The 25,621-nt window shown below is 46.8% G+C and overlaps 1 protein-coding gene across 1 annotated transcript; it reads right to left on the reverse strand.

The window, feature by feature from the left end:
* Positions 1 to 11,722: 11,722 nt before the first annotated feature.
* On the reverse strand, positions 11,723 to 24,512 carry LOC134421671 (2-hydroxyacylsphingosine 1-beta-galactosyltransferase-like). The gene is made up of 6 exons (XM_063162855.1): positions 24,425 to 24,512; positions 17,279 to 18,126; positions 14,438 to 14,577; positions 14,191 to 14,267; positions 13,582 to 13,801; positions 11,723 to 12,659 (listed from the first exon to the last, which is right to left on the reverse strand). The coding sequence occupies exons 2-6, from the start codon at positions 18,122 to 18,124 to the stop codon at positions 12,344 to 12,346; spliced, it is 1,599 nt and encodes a 532-aa protein (XP_063018925.1). The 5' UTR covers positions 18,125 to 18,126; positions 24,425 to 24,512; the 3' UTR covers positions 11,723 to 12,343.
* Positions 24,513 to 25,621: the final 1,109 nt, after the last annotated feature.

Here is a 25,621-nt window from a genome sequence, read left to right on the forward strand (position 1 = left end):
TTGCACCCTCGGGTCACTCATCTTGGTGTCTCTCCCAGGTGTCATGTCTTTACACAGGTGCAACATCTGCACCCTGCAAAGCTCACAGACTTGGAAGGGGTTTGCTTCACGCAGGCATCACTGTGCCTGTGCACAAATCATCTGCCTAACTGCTGCCTCTTCAAACAGGGGAACATTTGCCTGGGTGAGACATTTCATAGGATTGTAGAATACTTTGGTTTGAAAGGGACCTCAAAGATATCTAATTCCAGCCCTTTGTCATAGGGACGGACATCTTTCACCACACCAAGCTGCCCAAAGCCTTATCCGGCCAGGCCTTGAACTCTTCTAGGGATTGGGCATCCACAATTTTCTCTGTATTTGACAATGGAGTAGTGTGAGAAAATCAGGAAAGAATTTGACATGTAGGAATTAAAACCCCTTGGCGATTTTTGCACCACCCCTTACACTTTCCATTTTGCAGAGCACTTGCGTGTATCTGTGGAAAGTTCAGCTTGCATGTGTCAGCAGCAGTGGTTTTACCATACCCCATAGAGTACCATACCCCACAGAGTGTTTTCCCTAAAACACTCTGTACATAGCATGAGCTCCCACTGTGCCTTGCACACCTCTCACCCTAGTGTTTCCAGCACCAAGGATGTCCTTCCCCTTCCAGAAGACTGTAGGTCAGGGATTGTGCAGTCTCCATTCCTAGGTCACTTGTCTTTCCTCTTTCATCACCTACTTTGGGCAGTAGCATCACCAGGCAGAATATTTGAGTACATGCTGGAGGAAACTTTCATCTGTTGCAAGGGCTTCTGCACACCACAAGAACAGGTGCGACCACCAATAAAGCCAAGGGCAAGAGCAGAGAAGAGACAGCACGTAACACAAACTTTTTGCACTTCTAATGCATACAAGTCAATGTTCAGTCTCATTATTCAACAGCAAAGCCACATTGGGAACCTTATAAATTTATCCCTCTCCATGCTCTTGACAATGGTTTCAGTGTTGCTGACTTCTTTGCCTGCATACTGTCTGTGGATTCACTGTTCTTAGATGGAGTACAGTTGTTAGCTGTTTGAGGCACTACAAGTAACCAACACCTGCTTTTTTGACCTATGCTTTAGCAACCGTTAAACAAGGCCTCCTTTACACAAGACACCATATGAGAAGAGAAAAAACCTTTAAATACCTGTTGAGAGAGGCAAGGATGAGTTGGATTAGCTGAGTAGAAAACATCCTGATATTGGCATTACTTCTTATTCCTAATCTAGTTTAAGGTTCAGTAAAGTTTTCATTTTGAAACTTTCATGCCACATGAACAAGAACAATGCCTCTCCTAGGGCAGGTCTGTCCATCCATCCCTTAGGTGGTGGCATGTACAGTTACAGGAGGAGCTCATGACACTGCAGCTCTTCGGTACCATCTGAGCAAGCAGCTGGCAGCCCTCCCCAAGTGTCTCCTTGGCAGATGGGAACAAGAACAACACATGTAAAGAACAGAAGCAGATAGCAGGGATGAGGTTCTTACCATCCTCTGGCAAACATTTCTTGCTTAATAAGGCAGGCTTTGTCACAGCCTGAAAGCTCACCTGCACAATCCAGATGCAGTTGTGACATCCTTGTTATCCTCTTTTCTCCCTGCTGTCAATACATCTGTCTGCCCTCCTGAATCTGGGTGGATTAGCACACAGAGAGTGCCAAGCCCAGTGCCTGGTCACTGGCACTGCTCAGAAACATTGCTGGACTCAGAAGGCTTTAGCACTGACATGCAATATAGACATCAGAGCAACATGTAAATGAACAGATGAGCTTATTTTCACACATTACAGTGAATTGCACAGAGCTCAGCCACTGCAGGTGAGGAAGTGGAGCCCCAGAAACACTTCACACACAGCAGGAACATCAGGGCTGCAGTCCTGATTCAGTGGGAGGGGAGCACTTCATTCTTCCGTCCTCTAACTGAGTGGGAAGGAGACAGAGACCCTATGGAACAGAAGCCTCCATGCCTTTATTCTGAGCCCAAAATGGCTAGGTAGGACCTCAAAGAGAAAGAACCATTTTGTGAGGACCAAGAAATAACATTGTGGATCCTTATGGAGAGCTGGGTCCCATTAGACTGCTTCTACAGCATTCCAGAATTGATTCTTCTTTGAGGTAGACTCAAATAGATCAAATTCTCACTTAAAGATTAAATTGCTATTTTCAAAAAGAGTTTTTGTTTTCTGGTAAAGATTCACTTTTTCACCAAAATACATGTAGAGAGAGAACTACTTCCTGATGTGGTGACTGAGCATCACCTACATCTTATTTGCTCTGTGGTCAAAAGTATAAGAAAATGGATTTTTGCAAAAATATCTAATTTTGTATCCCAAGTGTTAAAATTAATTTCCTGTAACAGAACAGTAAACAACAAATAGACTCCTTTAGTGGTAGATAGCACATTTGCCTCCTCTCAAGACTTGACAGAATGAAGATGTTTGTGAAAGACTGCAGGCACCATTCAGAATGAGTAACATGCCAAATCCTGGTACAAAGTGCAGAAAGTGATTTCTAGAAAGAAAGAGTGCATAATCTCTTTTCTAAGAATACTACAAATCAACAAAACCAAAACTTCAGGAAAGATAAAGGACAGCAAGAATTTACAGCTCCCTAGCCTCACAGATCAACCACTTCCATAGCAAGTGACACAAAAAAGATGACACAGAGAGGTCTGTAGGACTTAAACACAGTGGCAGGAATCAAGAGAGCAGCTACAATAACTAGAATGGGGCAAAACATTATAACTGCATGGGCCAGAGGCAATGTGGCCACCAGTCTTCCAGTGCCTGTTGGCTTGCTGACTGTCACTGTACTGCCACCAACTACCTGCCTGATCCACATAGGTGGGGACAGGGAAATAAGTAGGCAGAGTTGTTGATGAAAAAAAAAAAAAATAGTTCCAGGTATAATTTGCCAGTTCAGATTGCCCTTAAATATGAGGCCCCTGACATTCTGCAGGACAAGAGTACAGACAGAGTCAGCCTCACCCAGGCTGGGCCTTGCTAGTCTGAGTTACACTGCCTCACCAGTGCAGAGGACAGAGAGGGTTTTTTTTGCCCAGGAGACAAGGCTATTGCACATAACCACCTCCAAATCAGTTTGCTGTACTGTCTGTGATTGTTGCTTGTGATTTACACATCAGAGCAGTGAAAGCCGTGGAGGAATCTCCTTGCACAAGCCCTGCAAGCTTTCATGAAAGCTTAGGATAACAACCTGATTCCATACGACCCTCTTGACTGCAGAGAATATGACTTCATATATGGGCCCTCCCAGGGCAGCTTTTTCACCAGACTGACCACACTATGAAAACAGAGAACAATTTTTGTGTTCTTAATCACAGTATCTTTTAACTCCTTCGACACCAACAGAAGTGGCATGGCAGGTAAGGCATGATTTTACATGTATCAGTTTGTTTCAATTAGGTTTAATAGGAAGAAAAAATGGTAAAGATAAGGAAACAAACATTCCCTCCTGATTGATTCCCTAACTTTGGAAAGCAGCCTAGTCTTAACACATATTGCAGCAAAGAGCTTGACATAAAGTGCTGGGGGAGTTACCCTGAGCTGTTAGGCTTACACAAAACTTAAGCCTACACAAGTGGTGAAACAGTGGAACAAATTGTGCAGAAAGATGGTAGATGTCCTGTCTCTCAAAACATTCAAAGCTGAGTGGGGCTCTCAGTAAGCTGATTTACTTAAAGATGTACCTACTCATTTCAGGAGGTTTAGGACTGGATGATGTTTGGGTCCCTTCCAAACTAAACCATTCTATGATAACCCCTAGTACAAAAGCTGATGCAAAATGAGATTATTTACATTTTCTTACACTTCATATGTGGACAGCTCTGAAAAGCTTTTCTTTAGAAAGGGCAACAGCAAGTAATGCAGCACAAAAAATAGCATTGCTATTTGAAAACCAAAGCCTCAAGCACACAAACACACACGTTTTTGCATAGATTGAGACCTCATAGCAACCAATCTGCAGAAGATTATTAATAGCTGGCTTGGGTAAAACGCAGGTAGTTAGCATCACTTGTTCCAAGAAGAAGGAAAAGTCGCAGTGTAAGAGGCAAAGAGCTTCTGTCAGGAGGTAGGCAGGAGACTCTGACTCAGGGAGGACTAAGACCTGTTCAGATTTACCGATTTGCTTTCACTGCCTTGCTTTGTTAAGTTTAGCTATAATTCTTTCTCTCAGCCACCATGGCACAGGTGCATTCCTTTGGAGATGTAAGGGAATACAGGGATAAACACCAGCAATCAGAGCTGCAGGAGACCCCATCCCAGTGCTGGGTAGTGGTGAGCATGCCTGGACCTGAGGCTCGATGCCTCACAGGTCTGCCAGCACAGGGCACCCTTTGCCACCAGCAACCACGGCCTGTGACACCAAGGTCTCCACCAAGGGGCTCTCAGATCTTTGGCCATTAAAGGGGAACAAACACTGCAAAAGTGCAGGGAGGCATCACCTCCTGAACAGAGACCCAAAAGCAAGAGCAGGCAGGAGGTTTGCTGTGCTTCTCCCTGACTCTCTGGAGGTGTTAGCTGTCCTCTCCTGGAGAAACATGCCCTCGGGCCCAGGGTGAAGAGAGGATCCCCTGCTGTTTGCAAGCAGTCCCTGTATTCCTTCCACTTCTCCAGCCTCAGATGAGCTTCATTGCTTTGCAAGAGTCACCCAAGCAGGCTGGTACAAATAATTTGGGGTTTAACAACTGCACAGTATCAGAGGAATCAATCCTTCCTTGCAGCTTCCTGCATGATGTTTGACTAGAGGCCATTAAGAGACACAGTTCAGCAATAGCACCTCTTCTTCCTACCCTAGCAAGATACAGCCATCATCAGCAGCCCTTGTATCTGTATCAAACCTTCACTGTACAGTGTCTGGGCATGGTCCTTCTCAAGGATGTGTGTGATGATCAAGAAATTTCGGCATTTGAGAACAATATTGCATAGAGCAAGACAAAGTAGTGTCCCTTTTTAAAGCTGCTGTCTGGGGAACACACTAGATGTGTCTGCCTTCCCTCTGCCATGCAAGACAGTGTTTTCCAAGCATGAAAAGAACCTCAAAGCAGATGCACTGAATGGGAATATGAGACCTCTCAGAAGGGACCACTTGGAGTCCTTACTAGTGGCCAAGTTATTTCTTGCTCTCTGACCTAGTTGCTCTAACCACTTTGAAAGATCTTCAAATAAAAAATAACAAAGGGCCTAAGGGTTAAACATCCTAAGGGGTAAACAAAATGGTGGTGACATCAGGAACTATTAACCCAAAGATGTCATAATCTGCAATGACCGTTCATGAGAATGCTATCAACTCTAAGCTAAGGGTTACAAATACCATGTAAAACATTAATGGTGCAAATCACCTCTAAGCAGCTCTTTTGTCAAAACCCTATCATTTACAAACCCTTCTGCTCTCTCAAGCCTGTAAGTAGGCCCACTGGTGTTTGGAAACATTGATTAAAACAGGTACTTGGGTGGGCAGCTGGGCTTTTGCCTGGAGTTACGTCTTTAAGCTTTGTTTGGAAAACAATAGTTGGATACATATACAGAATCCAGAAAACCTGAGATTAGCAGAGAATATGCTAATTTAATTCATCAGTGTCTGTTTTCACAATTGAAAATTTAGAGGCAGAGACTAGTTTAACTAACAAGTTCTTGAACTGATGCATGTAAAAAAACCCCATTGGATGAGTTCTGATTAAGATCAAAGGTGTCCTTTGAACAACCCAATCAGTTATGCCTTTATCACAGAAGTCTCAAAGCTCAGGCAGAGTTTAAGAACACCAACAAGCATTCATGCACATACCTGCTTGTGTTTTCTGAAGTGTTCATTAGAGAGAGACTTTGTACAAACATTCAGTATTTCTCAACCAGAACTGGTCCTGTGCCTTAAATCAGAGTAAAATAAACCACAGCACAATAACAACATTATTGAATTGACGAAATTGCTGATGTGAGCTGTTGCCTACACTGATCATAGTGTGTAAAACTCTCCATCCTGCATTCTCAAAAATACAATGCCCCTTCTGCTTTGCTAAAATAAGCAAAATTGCTCAAGGGTCATTCACAGCCAGACTTTGCCAACGGCTTTATGGTGGCCCCTCTCCACTTAATCATTCCTGTGCTCCAGTCCCCAGTTGAATCATCTGTTGTCATAGTTAGCAGAAGTTACACCAACACCAGACATGCAGAAAACATAATGTCTTTCTTCTGGTTGAAGTCTATCAAGACTGCAGAGTCCAGGTAAATTTGCCAATCCCAGATGACATTGAGACCACAAAACCAAAGCTCAGCACTTTGCTTTGTACAATGCCCTGGCTACAGAAGTGGGACTAAAATGCTATTCCTGCAGAAAGTGCTTGTTTCTGCCTTTTAACAACACTAAACTAATCAGCATTCATTCTACTTGGTTCTGCCTTGAGATTAATTTGATCCCCAGTAAAGCTTGGATTGCCACCACCAGTTATGTGCCTCTTTTTGCAGAACTCCTTTTGAAATATCTTTGGAAAGTCCTGATAATGAAAACCCATACTCCTCTACCCAGCTCTGAACTGATACATTTAGAGGACTCATTGGTTAGCAAGGTATGACCTGCAAGGAGAAGAGTCTTCAAGCTCTTTCGGCATTTGAGTTTTTTTCAACCAATTTGTTACAAAACTTACTGTAATGCAACTTCCCTGATCAGACCCAGCTTCTTACAGTACAGGTGCTCACTTCTTTTGCTGCTGGGCAGTCCTGACAGAAGGTGGATGGGATGTAATCCAAATACCCAACTGCCAAAGGTGTCTCTGAGCTGCCCAAAAGGCCTGCAGCTGTTTCTTCAGCTCCTCCCCACTTCGTAACCCAAACTACAGGCAGAGCTTTTAACATCAACTTTTACCAGTTTTGTCTTTTATCCTTGCCAAGGCCTTTAGCTTCTTACCTGTTTAGTTTTAATGAAAATTAGCCATTCAACCTTCCTTCTCAGTTAGTTTAGCTTTTAAAAAGACTATTCTTAGTGGCAATCCATGCAGATAATTGGTGATTCAGGGCATAGCCTTTAATACTTTCCTGCCTAGAGCCCAAAATCCAGCATTACCACTGCCTGATCTGACAGATGACCTTACCCAAAGCTTTACAGGAAGGGAACTGAAGTTCAACTCCATCTAAAGCATCTGTTGAACTCTGTTGGCATAATATGGAGTTTCCCATTTGCAGAATATGTAATGTTGTGGTTTTTTTCTTTTTTCCCCAGTGAGATAAAGAGGCTAATCTGTGTTGTTTTCAAGAATGCTTTGGATATTATTTTTCTGTTTATTGGTGTACTTTTCTAAAAGCAAACGTTAGCTATGTGGGCCTGCCATTGCCCTCATGAACCATAGCATTATGTTTTCAATAACTCCTCCAACCTTCATTGTTATCTTTTATTTCTCAAAACTGACTTCCCTTGAACTACAAGTTCTGCATATCACTATAACCACACTTAGCTCTTCACAATCAAGCAGGATCCCTCTGGTTTTCCAGGATTGCTAGTAACAGAAGAAAACTCAACTCTGCAAAGCTCTTTAATAAAAGAGCTTTTTACTAAAATAGCTGAGTTTTACATCAGGACATGGTTTGATCTTGGAAGAACTTCCCTTATAGAAACATTAAAACTGAATTCAAAGGAGACAGGATTAGGTTAGTTAATAGCATCACTACTATAGCACTAGTACAGATGTTTTACCAAACAATAATTGAAAAGTTCTCCTTAAAAATATTGCTACACAACCATTCCCACTATGGACACCACAGAGAGAAGATGTAAGAACCTGAAAAATAACTGGTCCCAGCTGCATCCCACCCAGAGTCTTTTATTGCAGCAGGTAGAGTGGTCCTGATGGAAGTAAATGAGCTCAGCTGGAGAGGGAGAAGCATCTTAGCAGCAGTCCCTAAAAAAGAGGGAAAAGGTTTAGAGACAAGGGAGGAGCTTTTTGTATCCTGATATATCTGTTAGCTGTTTGGAGTAATTGGCTGCCCTTAGCTGTCCTGGAAGGCATAGTGCCCAGCTTCTGGCTGGTGTGTAATCTCTCCTTGGTGTTTACAAGGATTTGGGAAGCCCTTCCAAAAGCACTGCTTGGGAGGCACCATGGGCATTTCTGGTTTTTGAGATCGTGCCTCACCCGAGTGCCTGGGAGAAAGCTGCTTTCCATTGCACTGCCTTCAGGACTTGCTGTGCAGTTCCATTTGCCATGACACAGCCCTAAGGAGGCCCTGCTGGGGACAGAGGGACTAGCTTGCTCCAACAGTGCTCTCAATGGCAAATGGCCACGGCTGGGCTCTGAGGACTCACAGAGCTTGGCTCCTTGCCTTCCTCTGTAGGAAATATTTGTAACCTGCAAGCACCAGAGAAAAGCATTGCCTGCACTCTCAAGAGCATCAGAGAGGTGCATGGGGGCCATGAGGGAGATACCCACGGGCAGAGATGAGAGGCTGGGGCTGAGCCATGCACAGGCCAAGGGAAGGGGTTCCTGCCACAGAAGTGCTCTTCGATTAGTGTCATTAAACGGTGCGTAAGTAAAAATGATCGTCTTCTCTAGTCTTTTCACTGCCAGATGGAGCGATTTCACACTCACCTGCAGAGGGAGACAGTTCCTCTTTATTAGCCCAATTTTGTTGACACGGCTTGGTGCCTCCACCTTACTAGGCTGGAAAAACCAGATAAGGAATTGATGTGGCTGTGGCAGCCCACGGTCAGATTCTCCCATGGAGATGCTGCCAGGGTGTGCGGGGACCCTTCCAAAGCCAGCACCGGGCTGGAGCAGCCGTAGTTTATGAGCTGGTTGCAAAGTCCTTCAGGGGAGCAGCCCCCAAGGCAGTGTCAGGCCCCGCTGTGTGCTCCAGCAGTACCGCGGTTGCTGGCACTGGGCTGAGGAGAGGGGCCATGCCAGCGAGTGGCTTCACCCCCTCCCTATGCCCCACAAGGAGCTGCTCCCAGCAGGGGAGCTGCCCCCAGCCCAGGGTTTGGGCAGAGCTGCACAGCCATCACCTGGAACACACATTCATTTGCAAACCCAGGGTGTTTCCAAGCCAGGACGGCTCCCAATCACAGGGCCTCACGCAGAGAAGTTTGGTGAGGAGCTGTGGGGCCGGGTGAACCTGAAAAGCTGGCTCAAGCGTGCCCCGGACACCTCCCGCTGCACTCGGGGCCCTTGCAGGGAGATGGCGCTGAGCAGCGAGACTGGGGGTGCTGCTGCACCCTGCGGCTGCTGCGGGACCCTGCTCATGATGCCCCTGCCCTGCCGGCAGCAAGGCACCGAGGCAGGAGGCAGCTTTGCCCTGTGCACAGCTCAGCTGGGGTTGCAGCTCTTGGGTGAGGCTTCTTCAGTCTTCTGGAAGGTATTGACTCATGTCCTACTTATCCTCGAGGGGAAGGAGAGAGGGAAAAAAAAAGGCAGAAAAAGAGCTTGCTCCCTGCTTGCTGCCTCATAAACCACAGTTTCAATTTTTTAATTTCCCAAGTTACACCACAGCCCTGCGTGCCTGTCTCAGTACCTATGACAGGGAGGGCATTTAGTAACTGCCGGCACCGTGCCCAAGGATCAGGCACCAAGCTGAAGGCAGAGCTGCATGAAGGATAAAGCTCACCTACCTCCCTTCCCCCACCATGGCTTTTAATTTGTGTGACAGGCTACTCATTATTCCTAATTTAACTTAATAACTAGCTTGAGCCCTTGTCATACTTTTCTTCTGTATTCAATACTGAAAGAATAACAAGGAGAAAAGAGAGAAAGGGGAAGAGTAAAGAGAGAAAGCTGTGTGTTTATTAGGAAAAGATTTACAGAGGACATAAATAAGATGGAAAAGCTAGAGTAGCCTTCATCTTTAATGAGTCTATTTAAATACTTCTATAAAATTACTTTATAACTTACAGAATGGCTCCTGACAGTTTCTAAGCCAGTACACAGGTTTTCCTAGGGAAGACTCTTTACTTCAGGGGTGCTTTTGGAATGTCCACTTCTTACTCACAAGGTCCTTGGGCAGGCTAATGCTTTACTCCACTAGAAAGAGTTGCCACCAAGTTGTGGAATCGTTTTTAAACAGACTTGACTCCCTGGGTAGAAATGCCTCCTAACTCTGCAGTAGCTTTGGGAATGAAAGCAGCCATAAGAAATTCAAGAAGTTAAGAGCATATCTGATAGGGGACAACATGCTAATGATGCATGTGGTGCTTGCTTGAGCTTCTTTCTGAAATTGTGAATAGCAAGGAGGAAGCATAGGAAAATAGATTCACATTTTTGTAAGTCCACACAGACTCTTGGGTCTCAAATACTTCTGTCTGCTCTTCTGCTTGCAAACAAAGCCACGTGCAGGTCTCTGTCCTCATCAGGCCATGATGCCTCCAGTTTGCAAACACAGTGTGTTTGTCTTCTCCCTCTTTCTTCTTCAAGTTCAAAACAATCCAACATTGTCACCAAGCCACAAGTTTGCCAGCTCTCTTCCTATGTTCAACCTGATCTAAACATCCAAACTCTCACGTAGGCAGCAGTAATGATCTCCTTCTTCCACCTCAGAGATGAAAAAATGCCCCACCTCCACCCCCTTGTCCAAACTCATCTGCTAGGAGATGACAACAAGGTCACTATAGTGCAACTGGAAACAGGCAGGAATGCTGAAAATTTGTGGCAATATCTTTTTTTATCTAAAAATAAACCCCAAATCCCATCAACCTCTTAATTTCAGTTTGCAGACAGAAAGGTGTCAGGCAGACAGTGTTCCTATTACTTATCTACAATGCCCACTTTCCCCCGAATATCTATCAGCACCTTGCTCTGATCTCCCTCTTCCTGCCATTAGTGACTAAGGCTCCACATCCTCAGCTCAGTGGGAATGAAGCCACAAAGGGCTGCTACAGAGCAACGTTGATAGGTCATCCAAAGTCACCTTCATCTTAGCCCCTCTGCAAGCTGAGGGTTAGGGAGGGAAGACAGCACTGCCTGGCCTCAGAAGACCTCCCAAGTCAGAGCCAGGCACTATTCCAACCTAGAGCAGCCCAGGAGCCCAGCCAAACTATTGTTTCACAGGTTGCAGTAAAAACACATCTCTTGTCTGGGAAAAACCCCACATGGGACAGCAAGCAAGAGCAGAGGCTAGAACCACCAGTGACAGCAGCTGTGGCAGTGAGGTTACTCTCCAGCTACTGGGAGCACTGCAGTGGCCCCAGTGGGAGCATGGAGCAGAGTCCTTGATCCTCAGTGGGGGCCACTGGCAGTGGGCACATCAGACAATGCTGTGGGCAGGTTGTGCAACTGCACCCCAGTAAGGTTTGCCTTAGAGTCCAGGGTGAGTAAAAACACCTTAGGTATCACTCCATAGCATGGCCCAAGTAGGGCAGCGATATTGTCTGTTCACACTGAAATGGGGAGAGCCTGCTGCTTCTCTAAATGTGGTGTAGGGCCCATTGCTGTGACCAGCTCTCTGAGCTATTGGCTGCACTTGCATCTGTTCCAGATTTCTTTCATCACAGGTTTGGAGGTGCTTTGGGAATGGGTGTGTGCCACATGAAGACAGAGGAGAGAAGGCCCTACATGAAAGCCTGCAGAAAGGCTAAAACATTGCTGATGGAAGTATGTGGAGACCATAGCAGCAGTAATGAGAAGGGAAAAGCACTTCCATCTTGCTTGAACAACTTCCTGTTATGAGAATCACAGATTCACATTAAACCAAGACCAGAGAACTGCCACAGAGGAGAAAGAATATAAGTTTATTTTAAAAAATAATAATTTAGCTCAAACACAAATGGGATTGCAGAGTGTTGACTGAAGTAGGAAGAACAATATTTATCCACAGAACTTAGACCAGTTTTTCTCTCTTGTAGATGATACTTTCAGTGCCCTTCCTTGTCCACAGCTCTGCTTCAGTTCTCATCTGCACATAAAGGTATCCTGACTACTGGGGCTCTTAGTAACAAGGCAGAGGAGAAATGGTGTCTGCTGCATATGAAATGCTGTTCCTGCCTCCAGAGCCTCCATGATCCAAAAAGTCAGAAGAGCAACTCCAGCATCTAAACCAATGTGCAATACAAAGGGAACAACCTGCACTCCTCCCTGGAAGTCTACCTACCCATGCCCCATTCCCAGCATCCTGGCCAAGTGCTCCCACCCACGCCTGAATTCACCCCCCCGCCCACAGGTGCTGTACACAGAGGTGTAGACACAGGCCTTTGCAATACTCCTCCCTCCCCACTCTCTTCTCATCCAGACCTGCAGATCTTTCACCTCTCTCCATGCCTGCATGCCATACATTTCTTGGCACAGCAGCAGTTCATTTCACAGTGATGGGATATGCCCTGGAACACACCGGCCACTACTGCAGTTTTTTCTCATCTGTGAAGTGGCCTTTCATGCAATTGCCATTCTGATACACAGGGCTGGCCCCTTTCCTTCTGCACCACAGCACAGATTTGTAGAGAGCAAATCCAATAGCAGCCAGACACAGCAAGAGAAGAGCCAATATGTCCAGGCAGAAGTACTCATACAAGGAAAGGTCGTAGACAGCCGGGCGAAGGAAGGGTGCCCCATCGTGCCGCAGGACGTACTCCAGCCAATACACTGTCCTGTTGAGAGCGTGCATTGGTCTGTCCAGGTGCAGGGCTGAGATGTGCTGGGCTGCTTTTCTGTAGCTGCAAGGGAAGATGACAAGACATTTACCTTTCAATAGAAACTTCAAACTGAGAAGTGGCCTGACACATCCAGTGATGCTTTGAAGTCCCAAATAATACCTTGGGAGAGGGGCAAGTTTCTCCCATTCTTCTTCTGAAACCCACTCTGATGGCACTGGCCAGCTATGAAGGCACAAACCAGAGTGGATTTTTCTTTGTGTTTTGTTAATAACACTGACAGTTTGGCTTGCAAGTACCTGTTCAGTGAGTTCATGTGTATGACACTTTCTGAGGGGAGTTTACACCCTAAGACCTCACCCAGCATCAAGCAAAAGCTATACACTTGATGAGTGGCCAAACCCTTCTAGATACCAAACTGTAACACTTCTTAATAGGTAAGAAATACAAAATATTTTCAAAATCAAGCTCTCAGAGAGCATTTCAAAAATCAGCAGTTGCACATGTCCCATTAGAAAACAGGAGCCCTGTGTCACTTTTCTGTTCCTGCTTCAGTTCTAGGAAAAAGCAGAATATATGACTGACAGAAGGAGCAGATGGAGCATTACCTGCAGTTCCCTCTTTGTTTCTACAGAAAGTTTTTTGGACAAGTTCAGGGAGGTCCCAATGGGAGGCTGTGATCTCACCCTCCCTGATGACAGGGTGGCCTTAAGAGGTCTGTTCCCCAGTAGCTCAGAAAACTTTCTAGGAACATTACAGTCAGACAGGACTAGATCACACGCCTTAGAAGCAAATGCTGGAGTATCTCCTCCTGTGCTGCATCTAAGGACTTTGAGGCACCGATACATCTGGTCAGCTGAGCAATGCTTGACACTGTGCTTGGTACAGAAGCCATCATAGGTGGTGTAGGGGTCAACACAAAGACACACTGGTCCCTACACACTGTCTGCACCAAGGAGGAGTTTGATGCTTCCAGATGCCTCACCTGGGGTCAGAGATGACGGTGATGACAGCCTGGTAAAGCTCCTCTTCTTTTAGTCTGCTCCAGTCCATGAGGATACCCATGCCCTTTGCCTGCACTCTGGTCATGATGTCAAACTGGTCCCCATAGAAAGGAAATCCCACCACTGGCACACCGTGATAAATTGCCTCAAATATACCATTCATCCCACAGTGGCTGACAAAGGCTTTCACATTGGGATGGCCTGCAGGTAAAGGAAGAGTAGCAAGTCAATGCCTTCCACGTTGCAACAGGGCTACCAGGGGTTCCTTAACACACAATGTTGATGTACGTTCAGGGAAAAACAGGCATGCTAAGCAGAGAGGATGTTAAGCAGAGAGGATTCCTTTGGGAATACATCTGGTTTTTGCAGCCCAGAATTGCTGAGTAGAGCCTGGAGGAGAAGGGAGATAGGAGCCAAGCAGCTTCAAGCAGGTGTTAGGTGAGGAACATGTTTTGTACAGGTCAGACACACAAGGAGCGACAGACTTAGATCCACACAGGTGCTGCTATCCTTATGTGCCTTTGCTGTGGTTTGGGCTAAACTCCAGGGGTGTTGCTAGTGGCGCACACATACACAGAACCCAGCCTTACCTAGCAGGTCATTCTGGGGCAGCCACCCCATCATCAGCGTATTTTCACCCAGGTTTCTTGGCTTCTGACCAAAATATCTGTGGGAGGAGACAGAGCGAGGGAAAAAAGGAGAAGAGAAACACAGAGAACAAGAGTAAATTCAATCAGATCAAGAAACAGAAAGCAGACTCTGTGATTTGAAATTAATCACCCCTCAACATTGTTTTTCATCCAACTCAAGTGAAAATGAATCCCATTCCCTTTTCACCTCCACACCACCCTTTGCGGGAGGCGAGCAAATGCACCAGCCATCTTCTCCACCAAATCGCTTGGAAGAGCTCGGATCCCGATGCCAAAGGAGACAACAACGACACCTGCCTCTGCTGCTTCCACCCAGAGACGCAGACCCTGTGGGCAAAACACACACAGCTGCCTTGAAGTATTCTTCCAGAAGGGCCCTTCCCATTCTTGCCTCTGATAGAGGCAGTAGAAACTGTCCACAGAGAAGATGAAGCCAAATCCACCCAGAGCACAAAGCTACACGGTTTTCACCAGGCAACAAACTCTAAAACCACTGTGGTTTTTGCACCCAGACAGGCAGAAATTACTTGAGCACCACCTGGTCTTGGGAGTTTGCAGGGAGGTGACCAATGACATTATCTCCTGCTGGAGGTAACACAATTAGTCTTTGACAAGAAAGGTTCTGGAAACGGAGGTACCACATAGGAATAGCTAGGAGAGAGAGGGAAATTGGAGCAAAAAAAGGGAGGCTATTTTCCCATTACCACTAAGACAGAAGGCCTGTCAGGATCTCTGGATGTAAGCTGATACAAGAGACAAAACATCACACAGTCAGGAGCAACTTTCTGGAAAGTTCCTACAACTCTCCAATGTCAAAGGCTTCTGATGGTGGCAGAAAGCCTTGCCATATTGACAGGAGACTTCTAACCATCCTTGATAGCTACTTGCAGACAGCAGATTTAGTTTTTGATCACTGGACAGAAAGGTAGCTACAGATCCAGTAAAACTCATGGTCATTTGTCCTTCATTTAGGTCTGTATCTAGAACAGAGTCTGTACTTTTTTTAACCAAAGCCAGAAGCTAGTAGGGAGAAGAAATCAGCAACCAGAGCTACTGTGAAGCAAACATGGACTGTTCCCTCTTATGCCAGGCTGGGCTGAATCTATTTCTCATTATGTCCTGCTTCAAGTTTCCCATGTATCTCAGTCAGGAGCATTTTAGAGAAGTTTTATAAAAATCTATCTTTGAATATATATACTTCCTAAAACAAATATGCAGGAGAAAATGAATTAAAAAAAATGTTATTAGAAGAGAAAACTGAAGTGATTAATACAGAATATTAGTTGTATTTTAAAAGTTAGGGGATCAGAGTACGAAAGAGTTACAGAGCACATCTTAGTGTTATTCTCTGGGGATACTTCTCCTTTGTTATATGCTTCAGAAATTCATGCCTGCCTTTTCAGAAATGCTTAGAGTGTGCTAAAACAATCCAGGAATCAAGAAGTTTACAATAGAGATATTTTAGCTTCTCCATTATTTTGAGTTTTACATCCTTTGAGCAGTGCAACCACTGAAACTACTACAGAAGAGAAAGTGCTGGTTTTCCTTTTCTAAATAAAAGTATAATGACTCCTAAACCAGATGACTATGTTATCCATTATAATTGGGCCATAACATTTATCTTTCAGAAACAGCATTGAAGCTGCCAGGGAAGCATGGTTTGACCACCAAATGTTCTCACTTTCTCTCAACTGCAAATCTATATTTAACCAAGTCCTAAATAGAAGCATTCAAAATCATAGTGTTTCAAATAGGAGGAAATAAGCATTTAATTACATTTCAAATGGGACATTCTTTAAGGCACACCTAGACCTACAGAGGCTTTCTCTTCTGCTGGCATCCCATGATGTGGACACAGACATGCCTACCTGTTAGCATGACAGCCACCACCTACTGCAGGGCTCCAAACTTATCTCCATCATTCTTTCCTTAGGTGCCCTGGGATCTGTTCTGGAGGCTGTGAAGCACATGAGTAATGCCCTAACAAACAACTCCCTTCTTTATAAGGCAGGTGTGTACGTGGTCAGGTTGGACCAAGCCAGAGTTTTGCAAGAGCTGTGAGGCAGCCACCCTCTGACACAGCTTTCGGAGCACCCTACGTGCGTTTCATTACCTGCAGGCCGTGCCACATGGGCAAGGCTCATGTGCAGTCAGACACATCTGGAGAGCTTCTTTTTAAGGCACCTGATCTCACTTCTTTTTTAACTGAAAAATATTGGTATCCACAGCATCAGTGAAGTTGCCATCAGAGATCTTGAGAGGCCTCTAATAATTTGAAAGTTGAAATCTTATCTTAGTCAGGACACTAGGACATCTTGACTGCCCAAGTTTTATTATCCAGGTTTATTTCCCCTCAATGTTTGTAAAAGTGGTAAGACAAGTCCTACTCTCTTCCAATACTGTCTTCAGCCAGAGCTTTAGGAGCTTGTTCCTCTGAATTTATTCCTGGGATTAGTAAGGCACAGGCTGGAGAAAGCCTTGAAAGGAGTTTTCAGGACTGAATCTTGAGAAAGAGGGGTTGATACCCTGCAGTTTTCTACATTTTGGGATTCTACACTCAGTTTAATGAAGGAGCAAGAATAGCTGTCCCCTGTGGTTTCTTAACACTACAAGCTCAAGGGCAGAAATGCTCTGTGGGAAATAGGATGAAGGAGGAAATTCTGGATTAACACATCAGTGATGAAACAAAGCAGATTAATTGTTCTTCCCATTCCCACAGGAGCAAACAAACTATTCATTCTCAACTCCCAGGGGCAGCACTTCCATCTTACAAACTCCACACACCATTTTACATGGACAGTGAGGCCAAATCCCACTTCAGCGTGGCCCACTTAATTCTACATCCTCCCTGCAGCCTGGCAACCTTCAGTGTTCCCTGTCTTGCCAATGCACCCACAAGCACCAAAACACCACAGCTTTCCAGACACTTGGGGCTTCAGAACTTTACAAGGTTCTCCCAGAGAAGATCTGTACTAAGTAGCCTCCCTAGCTGATGTGCAATCATAGATCAAAGCTTTCTTGCACTTACCACTGGAAGGGGCTTTGCAGGCTCAGCCAGGATCCCCCCTGTGAAAATGACATGGGGGAGGGTTGGACGGGGAAAGTCCAACACCACATCATTACAGAGGAAGAACAGACTGGTTCCATGAACAAGGTCCAACATGGATGTCTTGGGCTCCACAGTATGCTTCTCCATGAGACGTTCAAACTTGGGCAGGATGACCAGTTTTGTAGCCACACGAGTGATTATGTAGACTAGGAGATTCCAAGTCCTACCAAAAAAGCCCATCCTGTCTGTCATCAGGGAGTTGAATTCAGGGACATAGGCAATGGGGGAGGTGGCACCAATCTCTGCTGGGAACCAGAAGCCAGTGGAAATCACAGCATATTTGATGTGTAGGATGTGGGCCAGGATAAATCCACACATCTCATTGGGGTCCACCAACAGCAGATCAAAGTGCTCCAGCTGGAGTTTCTGCAGAAGGGTAGAATTTCCCAGTACTAGGTCACAGTTTTCCAGGTACTTCTCCAAAAATGAAAACACCTCCAGGGAGGTCATCTTCCCTTGAAAGATACGCTTTATCTTCTCCTGCACCCAGGCATCTGCGTTCTCTGTGCTGAAGGTTCCCCAGTACCTCTGCACGCGGAAGCCGGGCAGGGAGGTCTCCACATCCCGACCTTCGTGGAGCAGCAGCACAGGGTCATGGCCCCGCTCAGTCAGTGCCTCTGCCACCCGCATGAAGACTCGCAAGTGGCTGTCAAAGACTATGGTGGGCATGATCAGCACCTTGGCACAGTGAGATGGCTCCACAGTGAATGCAGTCACGAGGAAAAGAAGGGCAGCAGGGCATGGTAGCACCTTCATCGTCTTCATCACTGCAAGGAGACAAACATGCCATTAATGCAGTATCTCTGTCATGCACTCAGTAATAACAGTTGGAATTGTAGCTGTAAGCCAGGACTTGTGAGCTGCGACAGGAGAGCAGTCTGGAGTCTTTCACTGGGGAACATCCATCCCCATCCACTCTGCCTTGCCCTAAAAAAAACCCCAACCAAACCAGAAACAATCCCACAAAAATACCCCAACAACCAAAGTCAGATATCAGGGGAGTTTTCCAGAAAATCTCTTCTTTGTGCTCCTAAGTTAGCTCAAAAACTAGCAGACTGACTCACAGAGAGTTACTGAGGGTGAGTGGCTGGAGGAGCTATGCTGGGTCACAGCACCAGCAGGGACACTTGCTGCTCAGTCCCTGTTTACCGCTATGGAACCAGTTCAGCTGGATTTTATTTTTATTTCTGTCCAGCCAGAACAGCTGGTTCTCTCTGAGGCCTTGATGTTTTTGCAAGCTCACAGGGAGGCCTGCAGAGCTTGGTGGAAAGGCCATGAGGTGTGCTCTGGCTTTGGCCCTCACATGGCTGGCAAGGCACTTTGCTCAGCACAAACAAGGCAGGAGCAAGTCCAGGTCACAGCAGGACCCACTGAGAGGAGCCACAATCCCAGAGAGCACAGCTACAGTCTGGACAGAGAGCTGCTCCAGTATGGCTCAGTCATGGGAGGCTCTGGGGAAAGGGCTGGGAAAGGAAAGTGGGTGCCAGGATACTCATCCACTAGAAGAAGGCAAACCCAGAAGGCAATCCCAGAGATGACATGCAACACCTGTGGCACACTGACGCCCCTTAGTCACACTCCTAAAGCCGTCATCCCCTCTGCAGTTTGGTGAAACACCCAAGATTTCTGTTGTGTAAGGGATGTTGCTACATCACTGGAAGCGAACGCGCCTCACCCACACCTAGCATTATTTTGGGAGAAGAACTATGTGATAATTATTTGGGAATAGTCAGAAGCAAAGTAGTTTTCTGAGAACCCAGTTCAGACATGCTAGGAAGCAGCAGTGGGAAGAGGAAGAAGTTACAATGGGAACAACTGGAAGTGGATTTTGGATGACCCCCACACGTTAAACCCCAGTGGGGCTGCAGGGATGTGGTAGAGTGGAATTTGGTACAAGATTTTCTGACAGCCCCGCCAATAGTGCTTGTTCAATTAAGAGGTGGGAAAGAAAGTAATGGACAAGATTCTGCTAAATACAGTGTTCAGACTGCCCTCAGCAGGCCTCTCTCTGGCACATGAGAGCGAAGACATGGGAGAATAAAACTGCCCTATTCTTCCTCCAGTGCTTTCTTGTCCCACATGGAGACAGGACATGGGAAACAAACAGAGCAGCTACTGGTTGAGACCCTCCCCTGTTTCAAAGGCAATTCCTGCTAGTGCTTGGACTCCCATCCTTCCCACCCAGGGTCAACTGTGTGGCTGTGCCTGCACGAGTGATAAGAAACACGAGAAAAAGCTAACAGATAGCAAGAGGGTAGCTGAACCCACAGAACAAGAGCTCCAGGGGAATATAGACAAAAGTGATGGGCTGGAAAGAAGAAAGCATAACCTCTGCAAGGAATGTAAGGATCTGCCCAGCATCCTGCCTCCCTAACAGCAGGAAACAGGCTGGCCTGTGACAAAGCGTTGGTCACAACAGAGCTACAGCCCACAAAGCTGGTCTGGTACTCAGATTACTTGAGAGGCCCAAAAGGAACTTATCCTGCCCAACACCAGGGAAGGTAAAGCATTTGGCTATGACAGTCACAGCAGATCCAGGAGCACATGGTGCTTCCAGGAAGCAGGGGAAGGATGGCAGCCATGTGATCTCCACTGGGATGGCAGGGAGTTAAGGAGAGAAGCAGACACAGGCTTTCCCTGGGGCACCTAGTGGGTCATACATGCACATAAGTATGCCAAGAAGAGTAAAAGAGGTTTTATATGTGGGGTAGGGTGTTTTCTTATTGGGCAACAAGAAAAAAGATGAAGAAATAGTCCAGGCATAGTTATTTAAAGAAAAAAATAGTCACCCATCTTCAGCCAAGGACTGTGTTCTGCCATGGACCTACATGCCAGACATTGCCGAGACCCTCAGCTCACCTAAGACCCTTTGGGGACTACCAAAATCCAAATAATAAGTAAGGTGTCAAATCTCAGCCCTCAGGTCAGGGGCAGATGCTGACTCAGTGAGACTTGCAAACTGCTCTTGGTGGTTTCATCTCTTCCAAATCAGGAGCAATCCCTAAAGGTGCTGGCTCAGGAACCTCTTCTCCCTACCCAAGCAATAAGGGAGGCTATAAATCTTGCTAAGATGTGAGAGGATGCCAGGGTGCAGGAAGAGACCTTTTTTCCTACTTCAGCTCAATACCTCCAGAGATAATCTCTGCTCTGTCCATGCCCAGAAAGGTACCCTGGTCATAGCTTCAGCCCTAGAGCTGTGCTGGATGCACCAGACACATCCAATTTTAGTGCTATTGGGATAAAACAATGGCTAACTACCAGCAAAAAGGGCACAAGGGCTTGTTCAGCAGCTAGTCATTGTTGAAGTCTCAGGCTGATGGCAAAGGGGAAGGGAGTCCCAGATCTATACAAGGGCTAAATGGCCCAGTTTAGAAGGCTCAAAATTCACCTGCTCACCTCGCTGGTTTACTTCTTACTGACACTGAACAAAAACGCTGCTCCATGAGCTCTGCAGCCTGGGCAGCTGCTGTGGCCAGTGCAGCCAGTTCAGCCCAGCTCTCTGGCTATGGGAGCTCAGCTACTGCAGGCAGGTGATCTTCAGAAATCTTCAGGCACCTTCAATCACGTGGGATTGTGATTCTCTGGGAAGGTGAATTCATGGTTTGTGCCTTGTCAGAGGTGCAAAATCCAGTAAATGACAAAAGGTAAATGACAGATTGCACACTAGGCCCGAGAGCAGAGTAGACGGAACCATCTCCTTCTTTGTGGTCTGGAAGTCCTAGTGGCTACATCACATAAATACTGCAAAAATAATCCTGCCACTGCAAGGGAAAGGCTTGTAAAGAGAGAACAGACCCTTCCCTGTTTTCATGACAAGTGCTTGGCAGAGCAATGGACCTAACATCACAGTTAACACTGGCAGCCAGAGTCAGGGTTCAAGGGAACTGTTGGAAAAGCCCACATCACAGCAGTTTCACCACTGCAGTATTCGGGGCAGAGCAGGCACCTCAGTGGGAGCAGGACCTGGGAAAGTGAGACTGTCACAGCAAGCAGCAGCATCCCCCCTACCCTGCACAACTGTCCACCTCCAGCTGCTGGGAGATCGCTTTCAAAACCACAGCAATGCATTAGTGCTGAAAAGTGAGGCAGCAGAAAAGGAGTAGAGAGGGCACAGTCCTCTGAAATGCCCCTGAGAAACCTCGTTCTAGGCTGAAATTTGTCCCATGATTTTGCCCCGTTTAACATGTTTGACAGGGTATGGCTTTGGTATTGATGGAAAATTACACCAATCAACTTAAGTGAAATAACCAAACAGCCACAGCTCCAATTTAATTCAGATGCCTTTTATTAGGCTGAAGTACTAAAACCTGTCACAGCAAGCAGTCAAGGCAAAGAACCCCACAAAGAAAGGGCTATGAACGGGCTCAAATGCAAGGACTGCCATTTGTATCTCTCCCTCACTTTTTGATATTACCTAGTTCCTGCCCAGGACCTGGAGGCCTGTATACATGGGACTGAATTATTTCCCCTCCTGCATCCTGGAGCTCTTGCATCTATGCAGCTCTTGCCCACAGTAAGAAATGTTTTCACTGCAAACTTCTCAGGAGTTAACAAAGCAGCAGAATTAATTGAAAAGCAGAAGATACTTTCACCTGGATGCTCTAAACTCTTCCTGGAATAAGATACTGAGATTTGCCTGTTCTGTTGGGTATGATCCAAAAAAGCCCAGGATCTTCTGCTACCATCACACTGATGACAGCCAGCCTAGCTGCAGCAAATTTATGGAAGCCAAGACTGTGAAAGCAGGCAGGTATGCAGCTCCAAGAGCAACTTTGTCACTGCAGGAGGATATTACACTATCAGCAGGGGCTGCCCAGGGGAATCCCTAGTAAAAACCTAGAGGATACAATACTGTACAAAGCAAACAAAGCACAGGTGGAAATAGGGAAGTTTAACCAGGCTTCTGTGCTCTGGTTTTGGTTTATCACAGACTCTGACTTAACCAGAGTCACCTGGGTAAATTACAGTAACACTAAAACATTTATACTAACACTATAGCATACTAATGTCAGAGTATACCAATAACAGTATTAGCATTTTAGTATAGAAAACAAAGATAAAGGAAAAAAACCCTTCAGATATAAGCATCCCCTGGCAGTCTGTATCCCTGAAGGTCTTTTAAAATGCTGTTTGCACACAGACTGAATAGGGCACAGATGGTTTGCTGAAAACAACATACCTTTCTAGCATTTTTCCTTTTACATATTCATAGAAGCCCACTGCAAGTACAGAGAATGAAGGAAGCCAAGATCACTCTTCCAAGATCCCTTTGGAAGGACCAAAGGGAACAATCACAGCAGTGATCAGGTCAGCATCAGAATGATTTATACCTTTCACCACATTGGTGCTACTGCTGCCACAAAACACCAGAAGTGGTCTGGCTGATCTCTTTTGGACAAAGATTGATGCAGTCCCCAAACAGTTCCTAACTTTTGGTACTTTGGACCATTTTCAACATCCTTCCTGTCTCATTAGAGTTATATGGAGGAAGTTCTACAAGCAAGGTGGGAATCTGTGGGCTAGCAGGAGGTTGCCAGACAATAGTGCCAGGGAACCATGATACTAAAGGAAATACTGGTCCATAACAACTGAGAAAAGAAATAAAGATCTGGATCTCAGCTTGTCACAGTATTTGAAACTACACACATCTTCAAGTATTTGAAATTACACACACCTTGAGCTGGGGGATGGTGTCAGACACCACACATCTGCTTCCCCAGCTAGCCCCTCATCATACATTAAATCTGTCTAGGAAGTAAGTGATATTTTCCCCATTCAATATCCACAGGCTTCCTGTTTGTCTTGTGAAAGCAACAGAGATGGTTTGTGACACAGGGCGCTCTGCAATAACAAGTTCTTCCGGACAGCCTTTTTCTCTCACTTACAACACGGCTGCAAGACAGAGCAGCTGATGTGAGACTGTGCCCCTTGTGAATGGTCTGAGGTCTGCCATGTGGAAGCAAGTCAGAACATTATTTGTAATCCCTGGATGAAAGAGAAAGAACACCTCGGGGCCATTTCCAAATAGTCGTGTGAGCCATAGACCTCAAAGTGAGAGCACATGACAGGGCAGAGTGTTAGATGGTCTTAAGAAGAATGTATGACACTCAATTTAAATAAGTTCTTCAGACTGCAGAGAAAACTGGGAAGATACAGGTGCACCAAACCTTAGGGAAGCAGTCAAGAGGAATGGGGAGGAAAAGAATCTTCCCATTAACTGCCTTGTCATTTCAACTTTCTGCAGAGAAGCAGCACATTTAAAGAAAAGTTATTAAACACCTCAGAAGGTTGTGAAATCTTGTGTAGAAAGCTATGGGGACTGATAAAGTCCTGACAGACAAGTCTGATCACATTTGACAGAGTTACAAGAGTAGAGAAGCTAGGGATGAGTCTTATCTTCAATGAAACAATTGACGCCCTCACGTAGAAGAAACCCACAATCAAACCAAAGAGCTTCTTGGCTCTGAGCCCACCAGAGGAATGAGACCTGGCTGAGCTGCCGTAAACAGAGGTTGAAGAGGGTTGCATAGGAAGAGGAGGCAGAACAGGAGATGGAAGATACTCCTGAGATGTAATCTTCTAAAGGAAGATGAAGCAAGTTACACAAAGGCGCTCTGAACGCGCGTCCGTGTGCCAAGGCTCTAGTCCTGCGCATTGAAGCAGATGCTGAACTCGCGCCTCGCTGGAGCAAGCCGGGCTGCACACGCGCGTCGGGCAGAGCCGGAGCCAGGCTGACAGCCGAGACTTCAGACCGAGTCCCTGTCCCCGTCTCCCGGCCGGGCAGAGCTCAGGTGCCATCAGCCCAGCCCGGCCCTACAGCGCTCACCCGGAGCGCAGCTGGCAGCCCCCCGCCCGCGGCCACCCCGAGCTCCCGACCGCGCATCCCACCGACCCCGCAGGCACGCCGCAGGGCGAAGGACCCGGGCAGGGCACGGCAGCCCGGCAGGGCACGGCAGCGGGACAGCGCCGCCGCTGCGGAGCCGAGCAGCCCCGCCGGGGGACACGCCGGCCGCAGCTCCTCCGGGCCGGCCGCCCCCGCCCTTGCGCCGCGGTGCCGGCACCCACCTGCAGCGAGTCCCGGCGGAGCGCGGCCCGAGCGAGAGGCGCGGCGGTGCGGGAAGTGGGAGGGAAGAGAGGGAGGGAGGGAGGGATGCGGCCGCCACCCGCCCGCCTTCCCCTTTCAAGCCGGCGGGCGCAGGTGGGGCCGGGAGGCGCAGCCCCGGCCCACGGGCCGCGCCCCGGGCCGAGCCGAGCCCGGGGCTGTGGCACGAAGGCGGGGCGAGAGAAGGACGCGGTGGGCACAGAGAGCCGCACCCGCTGCCCCGCCCCGGCAGCTCGACGGGCAGCGGGACAGCGCTGCAGTTTGTGCCTCCGATCGCCCTTAGAGCATCTCTCCTGTGACCGCTGCCCGGACACGGCCAGGGCCAGAACCCCCTTGAGAGGAGGGCAAGCGGAACTCGATAGTCAGGACAGCAAAAGGGAATGGGCGGTGCACAATGGAATCGGGATGTGAGGGACACTGTTCCAGCACACACCAGACGGGGATGTCCTGTTGGTCCAGTTCCAGCACTAATAACAGCTGTAGCTGCACCACTGTTGCACAGGGAAACCAGGCCTCTACACCAGGACAGCAGTAGAGCAGAGATGTAGGCTAAGTATGTCTAGCAGCTGCAAAATCTTGTGAAAGGACCAGTTTATCCCAGGAGTGTCAAGCATGTCACTTTGAGAGTCTCACAAATCATTTCCCACCCCAATGCTTGTTGCACTTGCTCAGTCAGGTGCTGATCTCCAGCAAGGCTAATGACATTCTCTGTGCTGGAATTTCAGACAGCATGACATCTACAGCATCACGTTCAAGGTGGAAGGCTGTGGCAGAGTGTTGGTTACAGAGCGACACAGAGCCCAATGCACGTGGTGCATTATCCCACTCTTTCCAGAAAACCACAGTGTGAGGGATAAAACTGAGCATTACAGCACTCAAGATCTCCACAAGGCAAGTTTCTTTTCCTTGCACACACAGGGGAAGAAATCTAAGGGGACGCAAATCAGTTATTTAAACTAGATCTATACAGGGTTTTTTAGTTATGCCTAGTCTTTCTTTTTTCTATATACTGGTGCTTATATGGCCAACTACCACACAGTTGATTTGGCAGCAATATTTGAGAAGACCTGAGGAGATATTCTGATAGGAAGGGACTTGAGCAGGCTCAGTTTTTGATATAAGCTTCTAGCATCTTACCCATATTTCTCAGTCACTCACCA

This window comes from Melospiza melodia, chromosome 9 (assembly GCF_035770615.1).
Source record: "Melospiza melodia melodia isolate bMelMel2 chromosome 9, bMelMel2.pri, whole genome shotgun sequence".
Classification (NCBI taxonomy): Eukaryota; Metazoa; Chordata; class Aves; order Passeriformes; family Passerellidae; genus Melospiza; species Melospiza melodia.